The sequence below is a fragment of the Heterodontus francisci genome, chromosome 6, assembly GCF_036365525.1.
Source record: "Heterodontus francisci isolate sHetFra1 chromosome 6, sHetFra1.hap1, whole genome shotgun sequence".
Lineage (NCBI taxonomy): Eukaryota > Metazoa > Chordata > Chondrichthyes > Heterodontiformes > Heterodontidae > Heterodontus > Heterodontus francisci.
In genome coordinates, this window is record NC_090376.1 from 57,479,722 (window position 1) to 57,499,079 (window position 19,358).

At 39.9% G+C, this 19,358-nt stretch overlaps 1 protein-coding gene across 3 annotated transcripts in view; it reads left to right on the top strand.

The window, feature by feature from the left end:
- Positions 1 to 19,358, top strand: part of cwf19l2 (CWF19 like cell cycle control factor 2) — a 231,319-nt gene that overhangs the window by 155,428 nt on the left and 56,533 nt on the right. For all 3 annotated transcript variants that reach the window (XM_068033738.1, XM_068033739.1, XM_068033741.1), the window contains exons 9-12: positions 3,177 to 3,297; positions 9,323 to 9,433; positions 14,495 to 14,614; positions 15,884 to 16,021. In XM_068033738.1, the coding sequence (XP_067889839.1) occupies positions 3,177 to 3,297; positions 9,323 to 9,433; positions 14,495 to 14,614; positions 15,884 to 16,021 (490 nt within the window). The remainder of the gene's footprint in view (positions 1 to 3,176; positions 3,298 to 9,322; positions 9,434 to 14,494; positions 14,615 to 15,883; positions 16,022 to 19,358) is intronic.

The window sequence follows — 19,358 nt, forward strand, 5'->3', positions numbered from 1 at the left end:
ATGGGAGCGCTACGACCTGCATGTTCCCCTCCAAGCCGCACACCATCCTGACTTGGAACTATATCGCCGTTCCTTCACTGTCGCTGGGTCAAAATTTTGGAACTCCCTTCCTAACAACACTGTGGATTTAGCCACCCCAGATGGACTGCAGCGGTTCAAGAAGGCAGCTCACCACCACCTTCTCGAGGGCAATTAGGGATGGGCAATAAATGCTGGCCTAGCCAGCAACACCCACATCCCATGAATGAATAAAAAAACAATTTGCAGCCTCATGTGAACTTGCAGTGTGGGGTTGTGTAAAATCCATTGTATGTAGGTTGAAAAACATGTAAGTACTATAATGTATACTATACTAGTATTAAGCAGGAGGTTTTGAAAAGTGAAACCATTTCTGTTCGGCTTTTATGGACTCTCCTTTCAATAAATCACTGGAATGTACCAAGAATGTATTGTATGAAGTGCAGTACCATATAAAAGGCAAACCAGTCTGTTAAACGTTCATCTGTCCCCTGTTGTTACTGATATTAGCTGATCAGAATACTTACAAAATATTCAGTCCTCCAGTCTATGATTTCTGTAGTTTGGGTGGTTATTAAAGGCAGGATATGGGGTTGTGGGGGGAAAGCGCAAACATGTTTCTATTGACCTTTGCATCAATGTTGAAATCCTACTCTCAAAGCAACCACACTTTGGTATGTTAAATCATTTAGAGATAACTTAATGTAGCTGAAGGTTTTGAGATGAATAAAGCAATGTAATTTATGAAATCAGTTCTTTTTACTACTTGACTGGAGCAAAAAATTCCATTTGCCAGTGTAAGTGTACAGAGTTTACCATGGTCTCATAAAATTTCTAAAATGATACTTGCTAAATGTGAAAGAAAAGTTGAGAACTATGCAAGGCATCTTCAGATGTAGGTGTTTAAGTCAAATGTTTTATATTACTAAGTGAAAAAGAGAAGATAATATCGCACTGATTTGTTGAAAAGATGCATATGTAAGCAGACTTGGACCTAAAATGAGTGCTGAGATATAATATTGTGCAAATGCTTAGCATGTTCGTTTGAAACTCTTCTGCCTGCTGTTTTAGATAAATTTTAAAACTGGCTAATGCCAGTGCTAAATTAGATTAATTTGTTAAATATTTATATCCTGTTATTTCATAATGTGATTAAAAAGCTGTAGAAATCATTCATATAAACATGAAAATACTGGTTTAAAAGTATGATGGTTATATGGCCTCCTAGAGATTACTTTTGATTGAGTCAAATAATGAAATAATTCTTTTTTTAAAATTATCATGCTAGAAGAATGCAATTTTTAATTACGGCCCATGTAAAATATCAGTTAGATTCATGGGTTCCTGGAAACTTACAACACAGAAGGAGGAGTTTCAGCCTGCCTTTCTTGTGCTAACTCTTTGAAAGAGAAGTCGTGTTTGCAACAACAACTTGTATTTTAGATAGCTCCTTTAATATAATAAAATGTCCCATGGTGCTTCACAGGATAATTATAAAACAAAATTTGACACTGAGCCACATAAAGAGCTATTCGGGTAGATGACCAAAAGCTCAGTCAAAGAGGAGCTGAGAGATTGTTCCCACTGGTCAGAGAATCTAGAACACGGGGACAGTCTCAGGATAAGGGGTCAATCATTCAAGACTGAGATGAGGAGAAATTACTTCACTCAAAGGGTTGTGAATCTTTGGAATGCTCTACCCCAGAGGTTTGTGAATGTTCCATCACTGAATACATTTAAGGCTGGGATAGATAGATTTTTGGTCTCACAGTGAATCAAGGGAGATGGGGAGCAGGCAGGAAAGTGGAATTGAAGCCCAAGATCAGCCATGATCATATTGAATGGCGGAGCAGGCTCGATGTGCCATAAGGTCTCCTGCTCCTATTTCTTGTGTTCAGTGTCTTAAAGGAGGAAAGCGAGGTAGAGGGGCAGAGAGGTTTAGGGCCTTAGCAGCAGAGGACATAACCACCAAAGGTGGAGCGATTAAAATTGGTGATGTTCAAGGAGCCTAGAATTAGAAGAGCAAGATATCTTGGAGGGTTGTGGGGCTGGGACAAACAGTGGAGATAGGGAGGAGTGAGGCCATGGAGGGATTTGAAATAAGGGTGAGAATTTTAAAATCAAGGTGATGATTAACTGGGAGCTGTTGTAGTTCAGTGAGCAGAGGGGTAATCGGTGAACAGAACTTGGTGCAAGCAAGAACATGGGCAGTAGAGTTTTGGATGACTTCAGGTTTACAGCGGGTAGGAAGTGGGAGGCCACCAGGAGTATGTTGAGATTGTCAAGTTCAGAGGTAACAAAGGCATGGATGAGGGTTTTAGCAGCAGATGAGCTGAGACAGGGGCAGAGTCGGGAGATGTTAGGCGTAGAAATAGGCAGTCTTGGTGATGGCCCAGATATGTGGTTGGAAGCTCATCTTAGGGTCAGGTATTACACCAAGGTTGTGAACAGTCTGGGTCAGCTTCAGAGAGTTGCCAGGGAGAGGGATGGAGTCAGTGGCTATGGAACAAAGCTTGGGACAGGGACAGAACACAGTGATTTACACAATATTTAGTTGGAGGAAATTTCTGCTCATCAAGTACTGGATGTCGGACAAGCAGTGTGACAATTTAGAGATGGCGGAGGGATTGAGAAAGATGGTGATGTGGTAGAGCTGGCTGTTGTCAACGTACATATAGAAACTGATGTGTTTTCAGGTGATGTTGCTGAGGAACACCATGTAGATGAGAAATAGAAGCAGGCCAAGGATAGATCCTTGGAGCACACCAGAGATGGCAGTGCAGGATTGGGAAGAGAAGCCATTTCAGGTGATTCACTGGCTAAGATTAGATAGATAAGAATGGAATCGGGTGAGTGCAGTCCCACCAAGCTGGACGAGTTCATTAAGTTTTGCAATCGCTGTTAACACTTTGTTTAGTATTTTCTGATGTGATTTTGCTGAATTTTATAAAAAGTAATATAAAAATACTGTTAACATAAAAGATTGCATAGTAAGCAACTTAATAGTGCCTAATTCATAAATCCAGCAATATTTTTCCCTTTTTAAAATTGTGAAAGGAGCACAAAACCTGTGAAACTTTGCAGGTCTTTGGTAGTGAATTTGGAAAACAGTTACTTACACTTCCTTTCTATGGGGTTTACCCCTTTCTTCCATGAAGCGGTGCTGCTATTCCAGTCAGATCTCTTGCTGCAAGAGAAGAATCTCTACAACCCCTCAGTGAGGAAGAGATGAATAAACTGGGAGCAAAGATCATCAAAGCAGAGCTGATGGGAAACTTGGTAAGATTTAGAATAGTTGATATAACTAACTTGTCTTGACAAAGCCAGTGTTGTTAGGTGTTCAGAATACTGACATTAAAATGCTTTAGCATAAGCAAACCATTTATAGCTACCATCAAATTTTGGTTATGATTCTATGTTTAATTGAGATACTGCACAGTATCTTAAAGTCAATGAAGTAAGGAGTTTTACTCACAGTCCCATTTGGAGATCCTCAACAGTCCTTATTGAGTTTTTAAATTAAACTTTTATTTCCATGCATATTTATTGATTTGGCCAGGGAAGCATTGCAATCATATATGAATATAAAAACCCTCGAGCCAAGTGCATTTTTAAATAATTATTTCGTCAAATCCATCTCAGTCACTGGCAATCCTTACAATCAATATAACTAACCTGTTAAACTGATATTTTCTTGTTTCTGTGAATTGTCATTTTACTAGGGATTAAGATGTTTAGTATTCATTTCGAAGAAAGGCTGTAGCACTCCACATCACGAGCACATTTCTTCTCTCTGCCACAATTTAAAACTAGCCTTTTTGTTTCGGTAAGAACCATAAATCTGGCTCTCAATTTTCTCTACAATGAACTTCTGTTTATGCAGATGTATTTCATTTCCAGAGAATGTTGTCAATATCCTTGCCTACCTTATTGTCCCATGTCTGTCTTAAGCTTTTGAAGGTAATCCCTATAATGTCCAGCAGGCTTTTGTATGTGTTCACAGCTGTGAGGTCTCAGCAGAAAGAGTAAATAGGGCGATGACAAAGGCTTTAAACTAGTAAGATGGGGGGAGGGATCTACAGGAAACTTAAGCAGCCTAAATGTAAACAAAACAGGGAAGGAGAGCATAGGAAAGAATAAAGTAAGGGAGGAATAAAAACAGAAAATGCGGGTCTACTCAGCAGGTCTGGCAGCAACTGTGGACAGAAACAGAGTTAACGTTTCAGATCAGTGACGTTTCATCAGAACAGTAAGGGAGTACATTGATGGCAAGGGAATGAATCAAGTTATAGATCAGGAGTTTAAAAAGATAGTTAAACATAAAGTGAGAGGAAATCCTATTAAAAATCAGTTAAAATGTCTGAAAAGCTGTGCACACAGTGTCCGTAATAAAACAGGGAACCTGTTGGGAGGAACCAGACAACAAACAACAAAGGGAAACATTTAAAACAGTGTTCAACAGAGTGCAGGAAAATCTATTCCGCTAAAATGAAAGAGCAAACTGAACAGTAGTGAGACTGCATGGATGAATAAAGACATATGGGAACAACCGAAGATTAGGAAAGAGGCATAGATTACATACATAGACGGCAGAGGAGTGCATGGTACGAGAGAATACAAAGAGATGAGATAATACAAAGAGATAACTCAAAAAAACCATTAGGAGGGCAAAAAGGAACTATGAAGTTAAATTATCAAGGAACATAAAACAAAGTAGTAAAATATTTTACAGGCACATCAATAATGGGAATAGGACCATTAACGGATAGACAGGATTATACCATAGGTCACAATAGAGAGACAGCAGAAATATTAAATAATTTTGCTTCGGTGTTTACTAGGGAGATAGAACAGTTGACATTACATTGAATGATGAGATGTGCAATGAGATAAGTGCATTTAAAATCAAAAGAAGGGGATGTATTGAATAAACTAATCAAACTCAAAGAGGATAAAGCTCCCTGGTCTGGATGGATTGCATCCACATATTTTAAAAGAAACTAGGGAAGAGATAGCAGAGGCATTACTACACATATTTAATAATTCGTTAGCAAAAGATGTAGTGCCAAGAGACTGGTGGATAGTGAATGTAATTCCTCAATTTAAGAAGGGGACAGAACATGCCCTGGGCATTATAGACCAGTCAGCTTGACATCGGTGGTAGGAAGAATAATGGAATCCCTATTGAAGCAGAGAAAGGAAGTACATCTAGAAATGAAAAATATAATAATGAATAGTCAGCATGGATTTCACAAAGGAAAATCTTGCTTGACCAACCTTTATTGAATTTTTTGAGGAGGTAACAAAGTAGTTGTAATTTATCTGGATTTTCAAAAGGCCTTCGATACGGTGCCCCATAATATACTAATGAATAAAGTCAGAGAATGCGGAGTCAGGGGACAAGTAGCAGAATGGATCCGAACTGGCTTCAAGACAGAAAGCAGAGAGTAGGAGTAAAGGGTAGGTATTCTGAGTGGAAGAAGGTGGGAAGTGCTGTTCCACAAGGATCAGTGCTGGGACCACTGCTGTTCACAATTCACATTAACGATCTGGACTTTGGAATCAAAAACACAATTTCTAAATTTGCTGATGACACCAAATTGAGGGGGATAGTAAATACTGAGGAGAATACAACAAGTTACAGGAGGACATTAATATACTTGCAGAAAGGGAAAATAATTGGCAAATGAAGGTCAATGTGGATAAATGTGAGGTAGTACATTTTGGTAGGAAGAATAGGGAGGTCACATTACTTGCAAGTTACAAGTCTAGGTGGGTAGAGGAACAAAGGGATCTTGGAGTACAAATACACCAATCAGTAAAAGTTGTGCCATAGGTTAGCAAGGCCACAAAAAAAGCACTAGGCTTTATTTCTAGGGAGATAGAATTGGAAAGTAGGGATGTTATGCTAAACCTATATTGAATCTTGGTTAGACCACACTTCGAGTACTGTGTGTAGTTCTGATTGCCATATCATAGAAAGGATATAGAGGCACTGGAGAGGGTGCAGAGAAGATTTACAATGGTGATACCAGAAATTCGTGTTGTACATGTCAGGAAAGGATTGACAGGCTCTGTCTCTTTTCTCTTGAAAAAAGGCAGCGGAGGGGTGACCTAATAGAGGTCCTTAAAATTATGAAAGGTTGTGATAGAGTGGATGCAGAGACAGTGTTTCCTCTTGTGGGGAAGGGCATAACTAGAGGCTATTAATATAAGATAGTCACCAAGAACCCATGCAATGTGAGAAAGAAGGATCATTATTTTACTATGGTGCATTATTGTTTAGGCTTACATTTTGTGAAATATATTCAAAGTCTGTTTCTAAAGTACATCTAGAATTTATCTTAATTGTCGTCAGCAGAGGTAAGTCAAACAAATTGTTTAATTAAGTAATTTAATAGTATCATTGGCACTTGTGGTGTGAGAAATTTTAGCAGTGCAATATTTCATCTAAATTACTATTCTAAACCTCTATGGTTAAAGTCTTTGTATAGATATTGTAAGTAAAGGATAAATGATGAAACATGTATTATTTATGTATATTGAATTTATATATAATGAATCTAAATAATCAACGCAATGAGAAGGGATCTAGCTAGGGTAAAATGGAACCAAAGACTGAGAGGGAGAGCTGTATCGGAACAATGGGTTATTGTTACGACCAGGTGAGAAAGAAGTCTATGGTTCCCTTTCAGCCTTCACCTGGCCTTACTGTAACAGGGTTTTATTTTTAAACACAGTGTTTTTAGCTCCCCCTTGGTGAATCCTTGTTCACCGCTTTTCAATTATGAGGCAAAGAAACCAGCACAAACAGGCTTTCTTAGGTTTAAAGAAGAAGAGTGAAATTTTATTAAACTTGAGCTTAAACTCTAATTCAGTTGACGCCTACGGATACACGACATGCCCACGCTAGCATGCATACGTGATGCACTCATGCAAGAGACAGAAAAGAGCAGAAGAAATAAAGTGGAAAAGTTTGAGGCAATATCTGAAGAGTTTTTGTTACGGTTCTTCGAGCTCACTGCAGAGTCCTTGATTGTAGGTTGATCTTTTTGTTGGGGCCCAAGTATTCTTCTTAAACGTTGTTCACTGTAGGAGACTTTTCTCTCTTAGGGTTCATGTGTCTTCAGTTGGTTCAGAGGTTTGTGAGGAAGAGATGGGAGCAGACAGGAGAGATGTTCTCAGTCCAGGAGCAAATGGACACTCTGCCTTCCAACTCTCTGTGGCCAGTTCAAAGGAAAACCCTAGAATAGCCAGGTAGTCATGTGACCAGCTGGTCTAACCAGTCCTGGCCCTTGTGGATTGTATCCTCCTCAGCAGGCCCTGGAATGCGCTTCCTCACCTTCGATGTCTGTTAGTATGTAAATGTTTTTTTCCAGCCACGGCTGATCTGCTTAACAAGTCATTTCCTTGCTCCAACAACAGTTAAAAATCAATGTTCATGACAAAATTGGCGTGTCTCATTCTTGGCAGGTGGGGGTCTAGCATGTCGTGTATCTTTAAGGAATAGCTGCATCAGGTACAGGCTAGGAACATTCCAACAAGGGCAAAAAGATAAAGGAACCAAAACAGGGCGCCTTGGATGACCAGGGAAATAGAGATTATGAAGAAACAAAAAAAAGTGTGCATGATGCATGTCAGGTGGATTCTTAGTGAGAGCCAGGTCATACACAGTAAGTTGAGAGGGGAGGTGAAGAGGAAAATAGGACCGGCAAAGAGAGAATATGAGAATAGAATGGCAGTCAACATAAAGGGAACCCAAAAATCTTCTACCAGCACGTAAATAGTAAACAGGTAGTAAGAGATGGAGTGGGGCCTATTAAGGACAAAGAGGGTAGCATATGCTGAAGAGGTGCAAGACAAGGATAATATACTTAATGAGTACTTTGTATCAATGTTCTCTAAGAAAGTGGAATCTGACAAATATTAGAAGCGGAGAGAGTAGAGGCAATGGAAAGCGTAAAAATTGAGAAGGGGGAGGCACTAAAAAGGCTGGCTTTGCTTTAGGGTAGATAAGTCAAGTGGTCTGAATGGCTTGCATCTCAGGTTGCTAAAGGAAGTGGGGATGGAAATAGCAGAAGGGCTTGCCGTAATCTTCCAATCTTCCCTGGATACAGGGGAGGTGCCAGAGGATTGAAGAGTAGCAAATATAACCCCCATATTCAAGAAAGGGTTTAAGGACAGTCCTAGCAATTAAAGGCCAGTTAATTTAACATCAGTGGTGGGTAAGGTTTTAGAAATAATAATTAGGAAAGAAATCAACAGACACTTGGAGAGGTTTGAGTTAATTAAGGATAGCCAGAACAGATTTGTAAAAGGTAGATCATGCTTGACAAAAGTAATTGAATTTTTTGATGAAGTAACAGAGAAGGTTAATGAAGGGAATGTGGTGGATGTTGTTTACATAGATTTTTAGAAAGCATTTGATAAGGTACCACGTAAAAGGCTGGTTAAAAAAATTGAGGTTCATGAAATAGGAGGGTTGGTGTCCAATTGGATAAAAAATTGGCTTAAGGACTGGAAACATGTCAATGGGCTATGCATCTGTAGTGGATGTCACATCTGTCCTTACTGAAAGCCCACATAAATGCTCTTTCCAGCATGGGTCAGTGGATAGTGATCAGGACCTGGAAATGTGGCCTTCCCTAGCCTATAGGTGCTGAGGTGAATTTAGAAAAAAATTTATTTAGAGATACAGCACTGAAACAGGTCCTTCGGCCCACCGAGTCTGTGCCGACCAAGAACCACCCATTTATACTAACCCTACAGTAATCCCATATTCCCTACCACATACCTACACTCGGGGCAATTTACAATGGCCAATTTACCTATCACCTGCAAATCTTTGGCGGTGGGAGGAAACCGGAGCACCCGGTGAAAACCCACGCGGTCACAGGGAGAACTTGCAAACTCCACACAGGCAGTACCCAGAATTGAACCCGGGTCCCTGGAGCTGTGAGGCTGCGCTGCTAGCCACTGTGCCGCCAATTTTGGTGCCCCTACTGCCAGCCACCTCAGCTCATACCATAGATTGAACTTGTCCATATTGTATTCTGTTTATACTACATTGTAGGTGGATTATTAAAGTGATAAAAGTTAGATATCAAATGTAATATGAATGGGAAGTCAATACTTAGTAAAATTGCAATATAGTGCCAACAGCATCAATGTAAATGCTTTTATGGGCATTCCCTATGATGTCATCTTGAACATTTTTGTAAGTGTGTTATAGTCTGTCTGGTCATTTGGAATAGCTTATACACTGGGTTTTTTAATCAGTACACATTTAATTTTGGTATTTAAGGAACTGGCATCCAAACTTAAGGCTCAATTGGAGGAAGCTCGGAAATTGAAGATTCAAGGAAAAAATCATAATACAGCAACTTCTACAACGTCAAAGAGGACAGACAATGTGGTAAGACAGCACTTGATGGCTGATTTAGAAAGGCTGAATATCCTCAGTGTATCTATGTAGAAATTGATAAACAGCTGCAATATCTTGTCACCATAAATTAATCTTTTGAAATATTGAATAAAATCAAGGTGTCATGTATTTTGAGGTTTGATAATGTCAGAAGTATATCTCCACAAAAAAGCTTGTCCCATTGAATTGTACTGAGCTCTGTTTATACTTTAGGCAAATGATTAAAATGATAAATGTAGAAATCAGTTTTAATAGTTGATGGGAACTAAATTGATTTGTAACTTGTAACGTGGTGCCAATGACCAAGTAATTTTTCATAGCTCTCTCTATATAATTTCTGGACAATGTGAACATTTATGCTTTGTGTTATCTATTCTGACATATCAGCACCACACAGCCCTTACTGGCCGAGATTTTAAAAATTCTTAAGCTTCCATCTATATTTTGAAATCCATCTTTGCTGCTTGATTTCCTTTTAAATTTTATTGAATAGTGAGATGTTTCTCAATCCACCAAAACAAGTATAATCTTTGTCTTTATTCCCTAACTGTGATATCACTTACAAGGATATGCTAGCCTCGGGATGGCTGCAGCACAGATTTATCAGATTGATACTTCAGCTAAAAGAGTTAATTTATGAGAAGAGGTTGCGTAGACTAGGCTTGTATTCTCTTACATATGGAAGATTAAGAGGTGATCTAATTGAGGTGTTTGAGATGAATAAAGGAGATGATAGGATGGATAGAGAGAAACTATTTTCTCTGGTGGACGAGTCCAAAACATGGGGGCATAACCTTAAAATTAGAACCAGGCTGTTAATGTCAAGATGCACTTCTTCACGGAAAGTTTTTCTGGTATTCTACCTCTGACCTGTTGTCATGGATATATCTCCTTCAAAGGTGGAGATTTATTTCTGTAACTGGCACTTTTCAGTGCACAACATGCTTACTTGGCATTTTGGTATGTATCTCTGACTGTTAATTTAAGTTATTCACTATTTGTTTTGAAGTAATTCAGATGAAACGATCTTAGTTGAGACATGGAACCATTAACTTTTCAGATTCAAAGATCAGATTTGCAGTTTAAATGCTACTTTTATTCTCATACAAAACAACTGACCTTGCTTATACAATAAATCAAATATGATATGTAACTGAAGTATGACAATGATTGAGCATGAGATGAAAATTACTGGGGTAACTTGCCAAATGTCACTGGTTGGCATCCTTCCATCTATGTCTCTTTTTTTGTGAGCTCAAATGTCACTACAGCTCAACATATTTATGTCTAAATAGAAATTGGCATTCACTCTTTTTGCTACAGAAAAAGAAAGCTTGATAGGTGTATTTCTATAATTATTTCACCTCAATCTAACACAAGCATAATTAGATAACTTTTTATAATATTTATGCCCATTAAATAGAAAGTCTTACTCTTCAAAACTTTATATAAATTGTCTCAACTTTGATCTTGCTTGTAAATGATCTAGATGCAGTGAACTTACCATTTTTATTCAGTGTAAAAGGTTGTCTACTTATCCTCAAGAACATAGTCATGCGTAAAATTTACCTTTGGTTATATTGCATTGAGTTTGAAGCTGCTTTAGCATAAAGGTAAAGTTATAATGGTAGTGTGTTGCCAGTGACACATATTCCCGGCATCATTGCACTCCAACAAAATTCTTAGTGACCTTCATGCTTCGGACAACATCTGAGACCTACTTTTATTGGGTCCTGAGACCAGCTCCTGGAGGCACAGAAAACCTGGAATCATAAAATGGAAAGCACAGAAGGAAGCCATTCAGCCTGTCATGTCTGTGCCAGCTCTCTGCAACAGCAACTCGCCTAGTCCCACTTGCCTGCCTTTGCCCCATAGCCCTGCAATTTTTTTTCTCTTCAATTATCCAGTTCTCTTCTAAAGGCCTTGATTGAATCTGCCTCCACCACACTCTCTGGGACTGCATTCCAGAACCTAGCCACTTGTTACGTTAAAAAGTTTTGCCTCATGTTGCTGTTGCATCATTTGCCAGTCCCCTTTATAGGTATCCTCTGGTTCTAGAGCCTTCCGCCCAAGGGCAACCATTTCTCCCCATCTACTCTATCTGGACCCCTCATGCTTTTGAACACCTGTATCAAATCTCCTCTTAATCTTCTCTTCTCCAAGGAGAATGGCCCCAGCTTCTCCTGCCTATCCATGTAACTGAAGTTCCTCATCCCTGGAAACATTCTTGTGAATCTTTTCTACACCCTCACTAATGCCTTCACATCCTTCCTGAAGTGTGGTGCCCAGAATTGGACACAATACTGCAGTTGAGGCCGAGCCAGCGTTTTATACAGGTTTATCATAACTTTCTTGTTTTTATACTCTATGCCCCTGTTTATAAAGCCCGGGATCCAGTATGCTTTATTAACCACTTTCAAAATCTGCCCTGCAACCTTCAGTGGTTTGTGCACATATACCCTCAGGTCCCTCTGCTCCTGCACCAGCTTAGAATTGTACCCCTTAATTTATACTGCCTCTCCTCGTTCTTTCTGCCAAAATGAATCACTCCACACCTTTCTGCATTAAATTTCATCTTCCACTTGTCCGTTCATTCCACCAGCCTGTCTATGTCCTCTTGAAGTCCTCCTCACATTTTTCAATACTTCCAAGTTTTGTGTCATCTGCAAATTTTGAAATTGTGCTGTGCCCACTCGAGTCTAGGTCATTAATATATATCAAGAGAAACAGTGGTCCTAACATTAACCACTGGGGGACCCCACTATATATCTTCCTCCAGCCCTTTGTTCCCTGTCACTCAGCCAATTTTGTACTTGTGCTGCTACTGGCCCTTTTGTTCCATTGGCTCTAACTTTGCTGGCAAGCCTGTTATGTGGCACTTTATCAAATGCCTTTTGGAAGTCCATGTACACTACATCAACCACATTACCCTCATCAGCCCTCTCTGTCACCTTATCAAAAAACTCTAGCAAGTTAGTTAAACACAATTTGACCTTAACAAATCCATACTGGCTTTCCTTAGCTGATCCACATTTGTCCAAATGACTATTAATTTTGTCCCGATTTATCGTTTCTAAAAGCTTTCCCACCACCGAGGTTAGACTGACTGGCCTGTATTTGCTGGGCTTATCCCTACACCCTTTTTTGAACAAGGCTGTAACATTTACAATTCTCCAGTCCCCTGGTACAACAGCTATATCTAAGGAGGATTAGAAGATTATGGTCAGTGATTCAGAAATTTCTACCCTTACTTCCCTAAGTATCCTTGGATGCATCTCATCTGATCCTGGTGATTAATCAACTTGAAGTACAGCCAGCTTAAACTGATACTTCCTCTGAATCAATTGTTAGCCCATCCAGTGTCTCAATTACTTCCTCTTTCACCAGGACTTTGGCAGCATCTTCTTTGGTAAAGACAGATGCAAAGTACTCATTTAATAATTCAGCCATGCCCTCTGCCTCCATGTGTAAATCCCCTATTAGGTCTCTAATTGGCCCCATTCCTCCTTTTACCACCGTTTGGCTATTTGTATGCCTGCAGAGGACTTTGAGATTCTCTTTTATGTTAGCCACAAGTCTCTTCTCATAATCTGTCTTTGCTTCTCTTATTTGTTTTATCACTTCACCTCTGAACCTTCTATATTCAGCCTGGTTCTCATCTGTATTATCCACCTGACATCTGTCACGTGCACCCTTTTTCTGCTACATCTTACTGTATATCTCTTTCATCATCCAGGGAACTCTGGATCTGTTAGCCCTACTTTTTTTCCCCCTCGTAGGAAGGTACTGTACCCAAACTATCTCCCCAGCAATGTAATGGTACCTCTATTGTTTCTTAGCTCTAACCAAATAGATTTTGTCCTTGACACCTCTAGGACATCCTCTCTCTTTCGCACAGTCATGTTCTCCTTAATCAATATATCTACCCCTCTTCCTTTCCTTCCTTCCCTATCGTTCCTGAACATCTTGTATTCAGGAATATTTAGTATCCAGTCCTGCCCTTTTTTGAGCCAGGTCTCTGTTATCACCACTCATCATATTTCCACGTGGCTATCTGCACCTGCAGCTCACCATCCTTATATACCGCACTCCGCGCATTCATACGCATGCACAGTAAACTTAATTTAGACCTATTACATTCCCTGTTAAACTGACTCCAGCTAATGCCTTACTATTTTCTATTCTGGTGCTATCTGTCTCTCCCAATTCTCTGTGCACCTTGGCTTTCCTTTCTAATATTACCTCCTTGTTCCCACACCCCTGCCAAGTTAGTTTAAACCCTCCCCAATAGCACTAGCAAATAACCCCACAAGGATATTGGTCCCGGTTCTGTTCAGGTGCAACCTGCGCAGCCTTTGCAGGTCCCATCTCCCCCAGAACCGATCCCAATGTCCCAGGAATCTGAAGCCCTCCCTTGTGCACCATCTCTCCAACCATGCATTCATCTGCTCTGTCCGCCTATTTCTATACTCACTTGCTACCGGGAGTAATCTGGAGATTACTACCATTGAGGCCCTGCTTGCTAGTTTCTTTCTTAGCTCCTAAACTCTGCCTGCAGGACACCATCCCTCTTTCTACCTATGCCCTTGGTTTTTAGCAATTGAATTGGCACATACAGCTGAAAGGATAGACTTTGTCTAAGAAACCACAGGGTAGAAAATAATCTTTGCCTGTTTTCTGGGACCAATGCCTGTGAAGGTGAAGCACAGGCTGTCTCATTTTTAAATTGATCGGCTTTATGCTCAAGAAATGAACATACTGCATACCAATTTCTATCTTCACAAGTCTTTGTTTCAGTGCTGTTGTGCCAAAGCCCAAGTACTTATTTCAAACTTCTTTTAGACTAACCTCCAAATTTGATTTGGCAACTTTGTACTAGACTTGCACTATGTATTTTATACTGATCCAATGCTGAAACTGCCTTGCATGGGCCCAGAAGCAGTTGTAATGCCTATTACATTGCCCTATGAATTTCAAAATTGAAACAGGATACTTTTTGCAATAAGTGTCTATATTTATCTAAGAGGCTATGTCTTTCTTTAACTAATCTAGGCTGCAGATGAAAATCAGGAGGTGATCCTTGTTCGAACTGATCAATCAGGCAGAGTGTGGCCTGTTGGTGCTTCAGTGGACTCCATAACACAAAAAGGAGGAAAAAAGAAAAGGCAAATGGTAAATTTTGCTTGACCATCAGTTTGATTAATAGTCATAACTGCACATTAAAACAGAGCTAACTGCTTCCAAGAACTTGATTTGGCTTGTAGCAGAAGTGTCGAGATTCAACTTCAAATTAATTTCAGGGCATCTTGTGAGTTTTTGTTTAAAAAAAACTTTATAAAATCCAGACAGCATTCAGTGAAGAAATTAGAAGATTAAGGTTAAACCTTGTTGCTATTTGTCCAATGCAAAATACTGGTAATTGCTTGATGGACTGGAGTTTGAAATGCATCACTTCAACTCCTTTCAGTTTACTTGAATTTTTTGAACTCAGGGAAGGAATGATGAGAACTGCTGGTGTCATATGTACCCAAATTCTTGCATTGTTTTAAATATTTATAATCTGTCAATCTAAAAATTCTCATTGTGCTGCAGAATACAATGAAAAAATACTTAGAATTCTCTTGCTGGTGACAACAAATCTTGCTCATGAGTTCTGCATCTCTTTAGAACAAATGACAAGTGGGGTTTTGTCAACTGCTACTTTATCTTGCTTTCTAGCACGGGGTTACAAATGCCAAATGGAATGATCACTATGAAATATCCCTTTGATTTCAATTAGAATTTTATAAAATACTCATTGATCTATTGTGGTGTTGCATGCAAGAAGTCAAAACCAAGTGTAGTCTTATAGCAAAACTTGGGAACATTTGGGAAGCAGAGCAGAACTGGTTGCAGCATAGGTGTTTTCCTGCAGTATAGGCTGAGCAGGTGAGGGATACAAACCTGAGCAACTGCATCACCACCACTGGCAGGTGGGTATATTTACAGCATGGCAAGTTTACATAGGCAATTGCTATTATGGATGTGGATATAGGCATTTGTAATGGGTGAATTTGAATTTGACATCAGAAAGTATGGTTTTCAAGAAGTGCAAGATTTAAGATTTTTACTATAGTATAGACTTATGGCTTTGTCCTAAACATTTAGCTTCACTTTAAATAAAAAGTGTGACATTTGTGTATGCAGTCAAAGGAGAAGATTACCAGTGTCGAGGAAAAGTTACTGGAGGTCTTGATGCTGTGACCAACTTGGTTCTCAAAAGGCATAAAGTTACTGCTTTTTTCTCTTTAATCCATGATTCATTTCTCACAGACCTCCTGTATGAAACTTGCAGCATTAAAGTAATGTCATAAAATTGTTTGTAAGGTTGATTGGCTTTTAGGAATTTTATGTTTTTGTAGTGTTAAACACAACTATACTATAGCCATGTCATTGTTTCAGATTGAAACTCACCATGAGGGAGAACGGATTAGGTACTTCCAAGATGATGATAATGTGAGTCTACAAGACTTGGTCAGACAAGAAAAGATGACTTCTGCAGAGGATCAGAATGAAAGATTCACACGACTGGCTTCTAAAGTAAGGATCTCGTTTTGTCATAGTGTATTACTAGAATGTCTGACAGTCTCTGTTGCTAATGCAGTTTTGACTCTTTGTGCATTACTCAGCCTCCAATTCTGTTTACTTGCAATGAGTTATTTGCTTGCAAATAGAGGTAATCATTAGTTGTGGGATGCAAGTGCAGTCAGACTACAGCTTGGATTGCTATCCTTCCAGATAGCTTATGAATGAGACCATTCTAAGTAAACTTTCACTTCAGTTTTCTTTCTTATCCTCAACTCCTCTTCTTAACAGCCGACTTGCAGGCTCATCTCAATGATGTCCACATACGTGTAAGACTTTTTCCAAATTTGATGAATGTTTTCTGTCATTAGACTCTGGGCTTCTCTTAATTCTATAGTATAATTCTATACTAGACTAGCAACTCAGATCGTGAATCCAAATCCCAATGTGGCAAATTGTGGAAATTAATTCAATAAGTCTGGTAATTTATGGACTAGCACCAGAATATGGCCAGAAACTGCTGGATTGTCATAAAAACCCAACTAGTTCGCGAAAGTCCTTTGGGGGAGGGAACCTTCTATCTCCTAGCTGATCTGACTTAGATGTGACTCCAGTCCCACACAAGGTGGTTGGCTCTTAATGCTTTCAGTAACTAGGGATTGGCAATAAATGCTCCCTTGTCAGTGTCAACCGCGTCCTAAGAATAACTAATATATATATTTTTAAAAAATTTTCATGCACTGATCTTACCACATCATGCACTAGTGGTGGCAAGGTATATTTGTTGCTTCCAGAATTCAGGCTATGCTGCTTTGAGGTGGTTATGTGAAACAGTACTGTAACAAAGGCCTTTCCTCCGAACATCACTGTCCAGAACAATAAGGCTGACATGGTGACTCAAATGGGTTATTAAATCTGAACTCCATCACAGTTTTATCAGGAAATTCTATTCAACATTGACTTTTATTGAAAAATTGTAATTTTTGTGAATAGTGAGTGTTACAAATTCAGGGCACCGTATAGATACATTCTTGGGTATTGTGGTAACAGTTGCTCCCTTAAATGGTCTGAGTACTTTGTATGCAAGTTGACTTCCACTGCCCTACATCTACTTGTGCAGTACTGGGACTCAGGAGCGCAAACCTGAAACTCCTTTGTGACGTCCATTTCTTACAGGGGGAGTTTCAGCAGGCAAGAATGGGTAGGTTTGGGTTGGGTGTGCACCTAAAATGAGACAAGAAAAGAAGCACGGTCACAATCCAGTTCTAATGCACCGACCTCCGGATTTAGCTGAGTCACGTTTCACTGCATGTGAGTAACCTGCTCGCCAGAGTTGTCGTGATCATCAGCGCAGGCCAGTGGGAAATTAAGACACCATTTGTCATAGGATCATAGGAAATAGGAGCAGGAGTAGGCTGTTTGGCCCTTAGAGCCTGCTCTGCCATTCAAACAGATCATGGCTGATCATCTATCTCTATGCCATTTTTCCCCGCGATCCCCATATCGCTTGATGTCATTAGTATCCTGAAATCTATCGATTTCTGTCTTGAACATGCTCAATGATTGAGCTTCTACAGCCCTCTGGGGCAGGGAATTCCACAGATTCACCACCCTCTGAGTAAAGAACTTCCTTCTCATCTCAGTTTAAATGGCCTGCCCCTTATTCTGAGACTGTGTCCCTTTATTCTAGACTCACCAGCCAGAGGAAACATCCTATCCACATCTGTCACGCCCTGTAAGAATTTTGTAAGTTTCAATGAGATTACCCCTCATTCTTCAAAACTCTAGAGAATACAAGCCCAGTTTCTGCAGTCTCTCCTCATAAGACAGTCCCGTCATCCCAGGGATTAGTCTGATGAACCTCCGTTGCACTCCCTCTAGGGCAAGTATATCCTTCCTTAGATAAGGAGACCAAAACTGTACACAATACTCCAGGAGCAGTCTCACCAAGGCTTTATACAGTTGCAGCAAGTCATCTTTACTCCTATACTCAAATCCCCTTGCAATGAAGCGCAACATACCATTTGCCTTCTTAATTGCTTGCTTCACCTGCATAATCGCTTTTAGTGACTCATGAACAAGTACACCCAGGTCGCTTTGGACATCAACACTTCCCAACCTCTAACCATTTAAGAAATACTCTGCCATTCTGTTTTTTCTACCAAAGTAGATCACTTCACACTTATTCACATTATAGTCCATCTGCCATGTTCTTGCCCATTCATTTAGCCTGTCCAAATCCCCTTGAAGCCTCCTTGCATCCTCCTCACAACTTAGATTCACACCTAGTTTTGTATCATCAAATTTGGAAATATTGCAATTGATCCCCACATCCAAATAATTTATATAGATGATGAACATCTGTAACCACATAAATTCATTTCAAAAGCTCCTCTTTTGTATATAATTAACATTTCTACAGATTTACTGCCTCCAACATGGGTGTCAGAGGGCTTGAGAAACTCATCAGTGAAAAGGAAATGAGTTTCAGGTGTAATTTATAGGGGTCTTTAACTTCAGATTGTCCGCTCTCAATAAAGTCCCAGTCCTCACAGCTCCTTTGTCAGTTTTCTCTGGCAAATGTTTTACCAGAGAGTTCCTGTCAACATTGAGGTTTTGGAGCTTTTCAAAGAGACACCAGCAGGATGGAAGGCGCCATAGATATTGTTAAAACTACATCAGAAGAAGAAGAGATTTACCATCCACAGCAACAATGTTGTGCTGTGTTAGGAGCAGCAAGTGCACAGGAGAGAGGAGCCCAACAGAGGGGCCAAGATTGTAGGAGGCACTACTCGCATAACAGGATGTACAGACAGAGGCTCAGCTTCCTTGACCTCGAGGAAGAGCAATGCTTCCACAGGCTGAAATATGTCACGTCAAGTAATCGCAGAGATCTGCAGCCTCTTGGAAAAAGGCCTGCTACCTGCTAGACAAGGCAACCACGTTGCCAGTGGCTGTAAAAGTTGCCACTGCCAACTATTTTTTGCCTCTGGTTCCTTCCAGGGTGCTACTGGAGACATCTTGAGTGTCCTCAGTTTGCTACATACAAATGCACAAGGCAGGTAATGGATGGATTGTTTGTCAGGGCTGGGTATTATGTGAGCTTCCCCTCTGATGACAATAGCCAGAATGAGCGAGCACTCGCATTTGCCTGTCTGGCTGTCTTCCCATGCCTTCTATTGCACACACGTGGCAATCCAAGCACCACCACAGCAACCCAAGAGTTTTTAATCAACCACAAGGGAAATTATTCCATCAACGTGCAGCTGGTATGCAACCACAAGAAATGTTTCATGCAGTTGTGCGCCAGATTCCCTGGGAGCTGTTATGATGTTTTCATACTTTTGCAATC